We start from the raw sequence: 11,056 nt of genomic DNA, 5'->3' as shown, positions 1-11,056 counted from the left end.
CGGTGACCTTGCCTTACTTGTCCTCGACATACTTTTTTACGGCAGCAAACATTTCGTCCGACCTTCGAGGCCTTTACTTAGATCTTGTTGTCGCCTCAGGAGTCCCTGGCTACCACGCTGTAAACAGTGGTGCGACTGCATTTCAGAACCTTGGCAATTTCAGTGGGAGTTTTTCCCCGCACGGAAAGTTCCAAAATTGCGACTCGACATCTCTCTATATCATCATCGGATGTTGTTTCACTGCTGCTATTTAGATTTTAATGGAGTTTTGTTTATAACTAGTCAAGACCATGCCTCGAAGTATAAACTGGTTTCAACTCAATAAAATCACGAATATGTGCATGGCGTAAAATTTAAAGGAGTGTTCAGTTTTAGACGCGCACGCCTATACTCCTATCTATCAATGTTATTTTCTCTTATTTTTATGGAAAAAGTATTAATATTTTCGACAAAGTATACATTAAACTCAATTTCTTTTTTGAAAATAACTTTTCTAAGACCAATTTGAAAATCAGAATGATATACATTTTATATATTTCTTAGACTTCTATAAAAAAAAAAAATGATTATTTTTATTATCCATTTATTTATTTATTTTCTTTTTCAAACACAGGATTATCACATGATGGGATGGGATTTGAGTTATAACTTATTATATACACAGTAAAATGCAAATAAATATGCATACAGACATGAAAAACCTTCCCTACACCCTTGAAAATTGGATCTCTCTTTAAAAATAATCTAAGCTAGAGCTTTAATTTAGAAATGGTTTATTTTCGTACATAAATTTACGTTATAATTATACATGAATCGAATATGTGTTTTTATGAATAAAATTATCATTGACCAAGGGATTTCAAACGAGTCTTTTTATCAATCCCTTTTTATATTGGTATATGTTTAATACTTCAGTGCAAAGTCCAAAAGATGGCACTACTGGCGAGTATCGAGGTTATGTTTAGTTAGTAACATCTCTTGGAAGAACACACACCAACTTTCAGTCAGATCGGTCTATTTCATTCTGTTTGGTATTCGTTTGAATCGAGGCAGGGGGAGTTATTTTCAAAAAATGGACGAAAAAGAATATCGTATGTTGATAAAACATTACTTTATGAAAGGAAAAGTGCCTCAGCAGACTAAAAAGAAGCTTGATAAACATTATGGGTAAAATGTGTAAAGAAGCGGTAGAATCGAGTGAGCCCTCTATTGTTGATAGTAGATAATATAATTACCAATAGGTTTAACATAAGTCATAACTCTGAAGGAGTCAGACTGGCTCATTGCTCTTAAATTGAGAACGATTTTAAAGTCGAAGCAATAGTTGCAAAGACACTTACAATTATATACGCTTCTAGAACCAAAATGACTCCTCTTCCTGAATGTCTATATAAAACAATCGCAAGATATATTGAAACAATGGACTTTTAAACCGGACAAATTTTAAATTTTAGTTTATAAAGTGTGTTATCCCATCCTTTTAATAACTTTGGAATCTTTGATGCTTTTATAAATAAATTGAGAAAACTCTGTTTTGTAATGATTTGTTTTTATAATTTAAATTATTGATTTTTAGTGGGAATTTTGTACATAAAGAATGATGATAATAAAACATTATGGGGACTCTATACCTTCCATTAAAACAGTTTATAGGTTTATTGGGGTTTCAAAATTTTCGGAGTGGCCATATGGGCACAAGTAACGCTGAACGTTCCGGAAGCCCTGTTGAGGATACTACTATAGAAATAATGATGAATGACAGAAAAGTGAAAGTACATGAGAATGCTAGTTCTTTGGAGATCTCGAGTTGGAATCCTATTTCCATTAATTTTGCGACCACAACTGCTGAGGTGTAAGCCGGTGCATTGTCGTTATAGAAAACAATTTTTTTGTTGGGACAATCGTGGGCACTTTTCTTGTAGCTCGATTACAAACGATACAACAGCGATGAATAATATGCATCTGTAATAGTTTATCCTTTTCCAGATAGTCGATGAGGATTATTCCTTGCGAATCCAAAAGGTTGTCACCATAATCCTTCTGCCCGATTCCTCTATTCAAACCTATGCCAAATAGGAATAAATAAACTGTTCTACATGAAAGTTGGTGTGCATTCTTCCAAGATATACTACAAACTAAACATAACTTCGATACATGCCTGTAGTGGACTCTGGGACTTTGCATGGACTTTTCAAACGGCCCTGTATAACATTGTCAAAGTTATATATATAATGGATTAGTATTAGACAGTGGTGTCGCTAGCTCCTTTTTCAGAGGGTAATTTATATCCTTTATATATAATAAAATAAACCTTTATATATTAATAATCATATAACAGTGTTTTAATTTTTTGGGGCATAGCCCCGCCCCCCCCTCCAAATAATGAAAGCTAGCCTTTGGTTGCAAAAATGGGAGGGAAACCACTTTAAATAATTCCTGTCTTTTTCGTAAATTGTCTTGATTGTTCATCAGCTCAACTCAAATTAGATCTAGATCTTGTAGAACTGTGAATATTCTATCTAGAAAATAAAGCATAAATCATTATCAAGCGGAATCTAGTGTGTTGTAGTATATTATGGACTATGTATATGCAAAAAATTATGAATCAATGAAAACAAAGTCATTGTAGAACATCGTAAAGAGTAGCTTCGTTTGACCTAGTTAATGATTTCATATTCGCATCGAAAAACTGATTTTTTGTTCTAAATTGTACCTATTGTGTGCTTTATGTTCAGTTTGTGAACTACTTACTTAAAATTGATTTATTATAATGATTGATATCCATCACATATAAGTGTAATTAAATGTGGAATTAAGGCCAAAAGACTTGTATAATTTTTGTTGCATTTTATGCGTTTATGTATATCAAAAAGTATTAAAAACATAAACATCAAAATATGTCTTTTTTTCTGTAAAAATCCTTTATTTACAAATTTTAATGGAATTGAATAAAAGAGAACAAAAAAATTACACGTTGGCAATATATTATATAATTCATGATGGTTAAACGTCCGCATCCAAAAATTAAGCTTTTAGCAATTAAAATACATTTTCTTGTATTATTGTTTATTAATACAAATACAGGGTCGACAGTGTTTTTGGCACATAAAATTTTTTTTTACAAAAGAATGCTTAAAATCTTTAATAATTTTTTAAACCAAAAACTATTTGAAAGGTGTGACTTCTGGCTTCGAATTCTACTCAAAGTAGGCACCCTCAGTGGGGATGACCTTCCCCAGCCTAGACCTGAACCTGTTGCAGGCGCGCTCAACCTGGTCCTTAGGAAACTTGTTGAAAATCACGATGATGCGCTGCTTTAACTCAGCCACCCTGTTGCAAGAGTTTCGCCTGGTGTCCCGTTCAACTGCACCCCACAGGTAGAAGTCACAGGGATTGCAGTTGGGGCTGTTAGGAGGACAGATGTTGGGGTTGGTGTAGTCCTCGAAGTTCTTGCCACGACATTATCTTTATTACACAAAAATATCCTATGTATTTTGTTGTCAGCTGTGTATTCCCTATTCTCCCTTAATACTTCGTGGCTATTTCATAATTTATTCTTTTCATAAATGCACAAATGAATAAGTTATACGATACATATGCTGCGTTTCCAAAAGAACAGGAATACAATTTCTTGATGCTCCCTTGTCGTTTATATATATATTGGCCATTTTATTATTTCTAAGAAGACATTTTTGCTATTTATTCGTAGAAATAATATAATAACTTACCATAACCACTCTTTTAATAAAATATTACTAAGCAATATTATAATACAGTATCGAATAAAATACTTTGTAGATTTTAATAATTTGTAATATATTTTAAAAATGGTGAAGAAATTATATGACAGTGATAGTTTCCGAGTATATAAGATATAAATAGCGGTTGGTATGATTAACTTATTTGGCTAACTACCAGATGATTCGGTCCTTTTATCTGTTTTCTTTTTGGAAAAGAAGTTGCGTGATAAAATAAAGGTAACGACGTTTTGGATAGCCACATCTGGGACTCTTGGGCTAAAAAAAGAAATTGCCCTGATGTTCTTCACTGTGTTCATCACCCTCCATGATGTCACAGTCCTTAAAAGCGGTGAGAATCATCATAACCGCAGTTATTCTTTTCCACTGGCTGGACAAGTTAAAATAGTTGGATTCAATTGTTGTCAGCACCACGTGTTCTCAATTACTGATCATACATTTTGGAAAAATGCTACAGTCATTTACGTAAAAGTAAAACGGATGGACCCAAAAAAACAAAATAAAAAAAACAACAACAACATTGGATCAATATAACACTTTCTAATTGTTAAAACGATCTATAAAATTAAATCTAATCTAATTATATGAACAAAAACTTACTCAGAAGAACACATAATTTAAAATATGTCTTAAATTTCGTATCGTATCCTGATCCTCATTGTACTGTATTGTGTACACCCTTAAATATGAATGTAGATTTATATAGAAATAAAGGTTCTAAACTCTAAAGTAACTATTATGGTCACTCGGTACAGGCCAAAACCTCCACCTAAAATCAAATTGAGCTACATATCTCAATTTGTTTTAAATATATACTATATAATCTTTTTATCAAAATCGATCTTTAACGTTTGCTTCAATCATGGGGACTAAAAAAACAAACAAACAGAGACAAAAATATTTCAATTATATCAATATTATAGAATTTAAAAAAATTTCTTCCTATAAATTAAGATTATCTAAAATCCAACAGAGAAAAAAGTTATCAAATAGTAAAATTTTGGGTTAGGTCAATTCCTTATATATCTATGTGTATACTCTACATCAGTGGCTCTCAAATGGGTGTACGCGTACCCCTTGGGGTACTTCGAGTCACTCCAGGCATACTTGAGATTTGAAAGAATATTTTACAAGTGGTACATAATTCAGTGGCGTCCGTTGAAGTAGCTGTATCACGGCAAAAGTAGGAATTTTTGTTTTTTACTAGAAAGTTTAATATTTGATTTTTTTTCCGAAAAAAAAATAATATTTAAATTTAATTTAATATTATGTGAATAGTCATAGATTTTTAAATTTTTCTCCAAAAAATATAATATTTTGGGAATAGCTATAGATATTTGAAATTTTTTTCCCAAAAATTTTAATTTTTGGATTTCTTTTCAAAAAAATTCAACAACCAAAGTCCCGTTCCCCCTCCAAAATATAATCTTGCGGAGGCCCCTATCACTGAAGATGTTTTGTGCTGATAAGGGGGTACTTGGGTTAAACAAATATTTTACAAGTGGTACCTCACTAAAAATAGGTAGAGAATCCCTTCTCTACATAATATTAAAGTATACTATATTCCTTGAACATAATAGACACATTTACATATGTATTTGAATAGTTGACTCATGAATAAGATCATAATAAATGATCACATTCGAAGACGCACACTTGAAGACTTGTTTGCGAAAATAGTCACAGAAACGTATAGCTATGCTTACAACTTGACTGACTTTTGTTATCAATTGAACGAAAAAAGTCGGTTATTTTTTAAAGGAAGCTTTAAAAAAAAAAAATAAGTATTTTCTTTATCAAAAAAGTAAATTAGTCTATAACTTTTATATACAACTTCATCATCATTGTGTTTGTTTAAGTAACGAGGAAAAAATAATAATAATAATAGAAACTACAAGAGATAAGAAGCTCTTCTAAGGCATAATTTTAGTTATATTAAATTGATAAAGGGTTTTTTAATGCAGAAAAGAGATAAAAAGTGTTGTATTGATATTTTAGTGGAAATATATAAATTCAAGTGTGGATATTTGTAACTTAGAAAGGTAAGACATGAAGTAACCAAGCAAGCAAGGGCAAGAGACATTAGACCATATAATACTTAAACAATCAAAGCATTTTTTGTCATCGATTACAGTATAATAGTTCTTTCTTCATGCTATGCTTGTTTAATCAATAATTTCTAGAGTGAACTTTCAAGGATACTTCCATTAAAAATAATTGCAAAAAAAAAAAGAAAGGAAGAAAAAAGTGTGTTATTATAACACTTCAAAAGTAATATAGAAAATTTAAGATTTTTCAAATAAACAATTTTTATAATGACAACAAAATATAAAAATAAATGTCTCCGAATGAAAAACAATTATATTAAAACCATTTAATAAATTGCAACCTATCAAAAATTAAACATCAAATGAATTGTTATAATTACGAATTTAATATGTATAATTAATTTCATAGGTATAATGAACTAAAAGAACTCAATAAAATAAACTTATTTAAAATGAAGAGTCACCCTTCCCATGCTGATCAAAGAGGTTCAACAGTTCTCACACCAATAGCAAATGTATGGCAAAATGTTCGGGACACTTCTGAGACATCAAATTCCTATTCGAAACAGAAACAAGTAATTTTAAGCTTAAAATTAACATAATAACATATAAATTATATCGTTTTTATGTAATTATGTTGTTGATGAAAGGTTGAGATATTTTTTTACAAATAAAAGTTCCATGGAGCTTCAGACAAGAAATTAAAAATATGAATTTTCAATTCGCAACAATCTCTATAGACTATATCATTAATACTCCAATTTTGATGATATTAATTATCAAATCATATTTCAGATATTTGCAACATTATTTGCAAGTTTAGGATGTTTTTTAAATGGAACTTCTATTGGTTATACCGGAGTAGCCATTCCTTCTCTCATGAATGGAACCTTTGATGTTTACGGATTCCCAGCAGATTACAGCCAACAACAAGTTTCTTGGATAAGTAAAATATAGTATAAAACAGGTATTTGAATATTTGATTTTAATTTAGAGTAATTTTGCAGCAAGTTTAATGTATGTTGGATGCATTCTGGGAGGGCTATTCTCAAGATTTTTTATGGATTTCATGGGCCGACGCAGGACCCTTTTGTATATAGTGAATACATTCTATTTATCAGGACACATATTGATATTTTTTGGGTCGTGTGCTGAAATGTTCTATATTGGACGGTAAAATATGCTCAATACTTGTTTTTATTAATTTCTGAAAAGTTTATATGCTCGATAAGAATTCTGAATGGAATTGCGTTAGGATTGGAACTATGTGTAGCTTCAGTATATATTGTAGAAATATCGTCAACGGATATGCGGGCAATCTTAGGATATTTTATACAATTTATGGGTACACTGGGAGTTCTCTACTCATTTACTATGGGAGGCTTGTTCTTTAATTGGAATGGACTTACTGCTGCAAGTGGTGTGTTTATTATACCTTTTATCCTTGCTACATATTTCATGCCAGAGAGTCCTCATTGGCTTTTATTAAAGGGGTATGAGTTTCAAGCCGTTCAGTCGTTGGAATGGCTTCGGGGACGGGACGACGCCGCGATAGAGTTAGAAATATTAAAAATAAAAAAATATTTAGTTCTTAAAGAGAATGAAAAGTTATCAGGTCTTGGACTAATAAAAGAGTCACCCAAAACATTATTAATATCTCTTACCATGATGTTTTTTTGGATGTTTAGTGGATATAGTTTATATATTGTTTACTCAGTCAGTATATTTGAAATGGTTGGAAGTTCAATTAAGCCAAGCTCTGCGACAATCATTGTTGGACTCGTTCTTTTACTTTCATGCCTTGTTTCAGTTTATACGGTTTCAAAATGGAGTAGAAAATGGATGATGATTGTATCTATGTTTTTAATATTTTTTTTTCAATTTGATAATTGGTTTCTGCATGTTCCTACATGAGAGGGCTAAGAGCCAAGACTACAATGGTTCTATTGAAAAACACCTTTTTATCTCTGAAGAAATAAATTCTTTAAACGAGACCATGGTGAGAGAAGAATATTTAAATCTTAGTCAGTCAGTCGGAGTTAGTATTGGATGGATACCTCTTCTTTGCGTTATAGGTATAATATTTTTTGGAAATGTGGGTCAAGCTACCCTAATATGGATTGTTACATCCGAAATTACTCCTCCAAAATCAAGAAACATTGTCAATTCAATACTAATTTCCTTTGCATTTTTTTGCGGGTTCTTAGTCACGAAAACTTTTGTGGATTTTGTTGAAGTTTTCAAAGAATCAAAGACTTTTTGGATATACTCTGGAATAGCTGTGTTCGGAACTTTTTTTTATCATGATTTTTGTTCCAGAAACAAAAGGGAAAACGAACAATGAAATGCGAATATATTTTGGAAAAGGACCGAAGAAACACTCAATTAGATCTAAACATAGCAATGAAATACCTCTACAAGAGATCTCTTAGACACTGTATTCATTCTCTTATAAAAATTAAGTTATTGAAGCCAAATAGTTCAAATATTGTTCTCGCTCTTTGTTCATTACGTTATATGTTCATAATAAAATAAAAAATTTACAAACTATTTTAATACATCAATATTTCATCAGTATGAAACTTGGTATATACCATATATTATAAAAAATAATCTATATATATATATATTTTTTAAATATTGCACCTAAGTTGCAAAAACGTATAAACGTTTATAATTAAAAATTAACAAATAAATATTTCATAAAATAATATAGACTAGTATACAAAAGTCTAATTTGCTATGATTGCCTATTAATAACTTTGTCAGACTTTTTCAACAATCATCATTCATAGAAAATCCCTTTTCGTTCTTTTTTGATTGATCCACGATACCGTTTTTGTTCTAGTCTCTTTTTTTCAGCCTTTAACTTCCCTTTATCGAGTTTTTCGATTTCTTCAGGAGTAAGAGGCTCAGGTAACTTAGGCTCTAATATTTCCTTCAATTTTCTTTCCAACTTGTTCATTGCATCATCCTAATTAGTAATGTATAGATTCAGTTCATAGTAACTATCAAATAGTGTCTTTCCTTTCAAAATACTCACCAAGTTCTTTGACTGTGATCTAGTCTTCTCAGAAGAAACAATCAAGGTTCCAGTTTGGGAGAAAGACCCGTGTTTATGCAAAACATCTTTTTGCTCTGCAGTTAAAACAGTACAATTTTTAGGACGAAACTTGATTAAAACTTTGGAGGAGGATTTATTGATGGCTTGTCCTCCAGGTCCACTACTTGCTGAGTAAGTTATTTGTAACTCTTTAACAGGGATACGACAAACATAACGACAGAAAAATAAGGAATTCATCGACAACTTTAGTAAATACAATTTACATATTTTTGGGGAATCATAACAAACCAGGTTAAAAATAATAAATACATTTTGATGTAAACAAAACAAATGACGTCACCATGTTGTGATACAGCATGTTTGAACATGCTAGTTAATTTTTAGTTTAAACCAGGAGTCGGAGTCAGTGCCTTTTTTGGTGGAGTAGAATTTGAAAAATTTGTATCGAATCTTTTTTATAATCTAAGATGTACATTGAGTGTTCGTAAAGTTTTTTCTAAATAGTTATAAATTATAAGGATTAATTACTATGAATTTATGTAACTTTAAAGTTAACTCATTTATAAGTTTACTTCACAAATTTCAAAAGTACTCTATAGTCTATACAATCACAATTCCCGAACATCTCTAAATTCTAGTCGCGTAGCACGTTGTTATCTTCATTGTATCACGCAATCTTTCCTCCAAAAAGAAAAAAAATCATCTGGTAGTTAGTCAAATAAGTTAATCATACCAACCGCTATTTATATCTTATATACTCGGAAACTATCACTGTCATATGATTTCTTCACTATTTTTAAAATAAATTACATATTATTAAAATCTACAAAGTATTTTATTCGATACTGTATTATAATATTGCTTAGTAATATTTTATTAAAAGATTAGTTATTATAAGTTATTATATAATTTCTATGAAGAAATAGCCAAAATTTATTCATAGAAATAATAAAATGGGCAATATATAGATTATATACACGATGAGGGATCATCAAGAAATTGCATTCCTGTTCTTTTGGAAACGGAGCATATGTATCGAATAACTTATTACTATAGTTGATAATATTGTAGAGAAAAACGCGTGCAAGGAGAAGGGGGAAAAATACATATGGTATCATTGTTTAAAATACTGATGTGATTATCATCTGCCTGCTTTATTATGATTTTTGTTGGTATAACGAATGTATTTATTAGCAAAATGTTTAATGAAGATATACTACGTATAATTGACTTAAACGTTTTTTATCCGTTACAGTAGATTTGAAAACGTCACACTCCATGAAATTATAATTCATTATGAACCTTATTCTCAGAATAATAACTAATGAAACGACAAAGTAGAGTATTTGAAATATATTTGAAGCTCAAATTTTAAAAAGAAGGCTTAAATTAAATATAGTCTACATACTAAAAAATATGCAATCATACATTTATGTTAAATATATAAAATTAAACAATTAGAATCATAATAATTAATAAGAATTAAATAAATTATAAATGCAGAATATTGAAATACTAGATTGATCCAAATAATATTTTCTTGTTCTGTCATGAATTCAGTTAAATATGTCATAACTTTAAGTTACTAAACACAAGCCAGACGTGGAGTTTAATAAAAAAGGTCATCACCCTTTTTTCCAAATGTGGAAGTTGCTATATACAATTTTGAACGTGATAGATATATCTCAACGGATGAGATCTAAATAATTATTTATAATAATGTACATGTCAAAATCATAAAATTAGACAATAATTATACTAATAAAAAAAATGTTAGAATTTAATCCATCGTAAAGATTTAGTACAAAAACTAATTCTGTAGTAATGTCCGGCGATATCACTCCTTATTAAGGGCATCAAAAAAGATTTCCCCCTGTTATTTATACTTGTGTAACAACATACTATTATGATGAAGGATACACACAATTGCTAATTATAATGCTACACCCAATGTAACTCCCCCGGTGTTTTGACTATTTAATCAGTTGTGTAAGGTGAAAGGTGTCGGGTAGCACATTGTTAGACAACATATTTTAAGCTTAGATTATGTTCAGAAACTTATGAATCTATCAAATTTAGCAATTCATCATGTTAAATATCTTATAATCCAAACAAGTTATTTATACCTGGCACAATTATTTATTACATTAACTAATAACTACCTATATCTCTAAATTAAATCAATA

General features: G+C 30.2%; 2 protein-coding genes across 3 annotated transcripts; one reads left to right on the top strand and one right to left on the bottom strand.

Moving 5' to 3' along the window:
• Positions 1-5,436: 5,436 nt before the first annotated feature.
• LOC121117908 (facilitated trehalose transporter Tret1) lies at positions 5,437-8,356 on the top strand. Of its 2 annotated transcripts, none has more exons than XM_040712435.2 (5): positions 5,437-5,800; positions 6,216-6,381; positions 6,602-6,752; positions 6,814-6,979; positions 7,039-8,356. In XM_040712435.2, exons 2-5 carry the CDS (start codon positions 6,259-6,261, stop codon positions 7,718-7,720), a joined length of 1,122 nt encoding a protein of 373 aa, XP_040568369.1. In that variant the 5' UTR covers positions 5,437-5,800; positions 6,216-6,258; the 3' UTR covers positions 7,721-8,356. The 2 variants fall into 2 exon arrangements, with proteins under 2 accessions (XP_040568369.1, XP_040568370.1); XM_040712436.2 differs by having other exon boundaries at positions 5,795-6,029.
• Positions 8,354-9,172, bottom strand: LOC121117909 (large ribosomal subunit protein mL62). The gene is made up of 2 exons (XM_040712438.2): positions 8,850-9,172; positions 8,354-8,780 (listed from the first exon to the last, which is right to left on the bottom strand). The coding sequence occupies exons 1-2, from the start codon at positions 9,105-9,107 to the stop codon at positions 8,592-8,594; spliced, it is 447 nt and encodes a 148-aa protein (XP_040568372.1). The 5' UTR covers positions 9,108-9,172; the 3' UTR covers positions 8,354-8,591.
• Between the last annotated feature and the right edge of the window lie 1,884 nt (positions 9,173-11,056).

This window comes from Lepeophtheirus salmonis, chromosome 5 (genome assembly GCF_016086655.4).
Source record: "Lepeophtheirus salmonis chromosome 5, UVic_Lsal_1.4, whole genome shotgun sequence".
Lineage (NCBI taxonomy): Eukaryota > Metazoa > Arthropoda > Copepoda > Siphonostomatoida > Caligidae > Lepeophtheirus > Lepeophtheirus salmonis.
Note: the sequence above shows the minus strand (reverse complement) of the source record. Positions and strands in the feature narration are given on the sequence as shown.

What these genes read in the sequence shown, in the direction of transcription:
- LOC121117909 (XM_040712438.2), bottom strand. Translation starts at nt 9,107, where the DNA reads ATGAATTCCTTATTTTTCTGTCGTTATGTTTGTCGTATCCCTGTTAAA. An exon ending in GATCACAGTCAAAGAACTTG is followed by an intron (nt 8,781 to 8,849) that starts GTGAGTATTTTG and finishes ATTACTAATTAG; the next exon opens with GATGATGCAATGAACAAGTT.
- LOC121117908 (XM_040712435.2), top strand. Translation starts at nt 6,259, where the DNA reads ATGAAGAGTCACCCTTCCCATGCTGATCAAAGAGGTTCAACAGTTCTC. An exon ending in ACAACAAGTTTCTTGGATAA is followed by an intron (nt 6,753 to 6,813) that starts GTAAAATATAGT and finishes GTAATTTTGCAG; the next exon opens with CAAGTTTAATGTATGTTGGA. An exon ending in GAAATGTTCTATATTGGACG is followed by an intron (nt 6,980 to 7,038) that starts GTAAAATATGCT and finishes ATGCTCGATAAG; the next exon opens with AATTCTGAATGGAATTGCGT.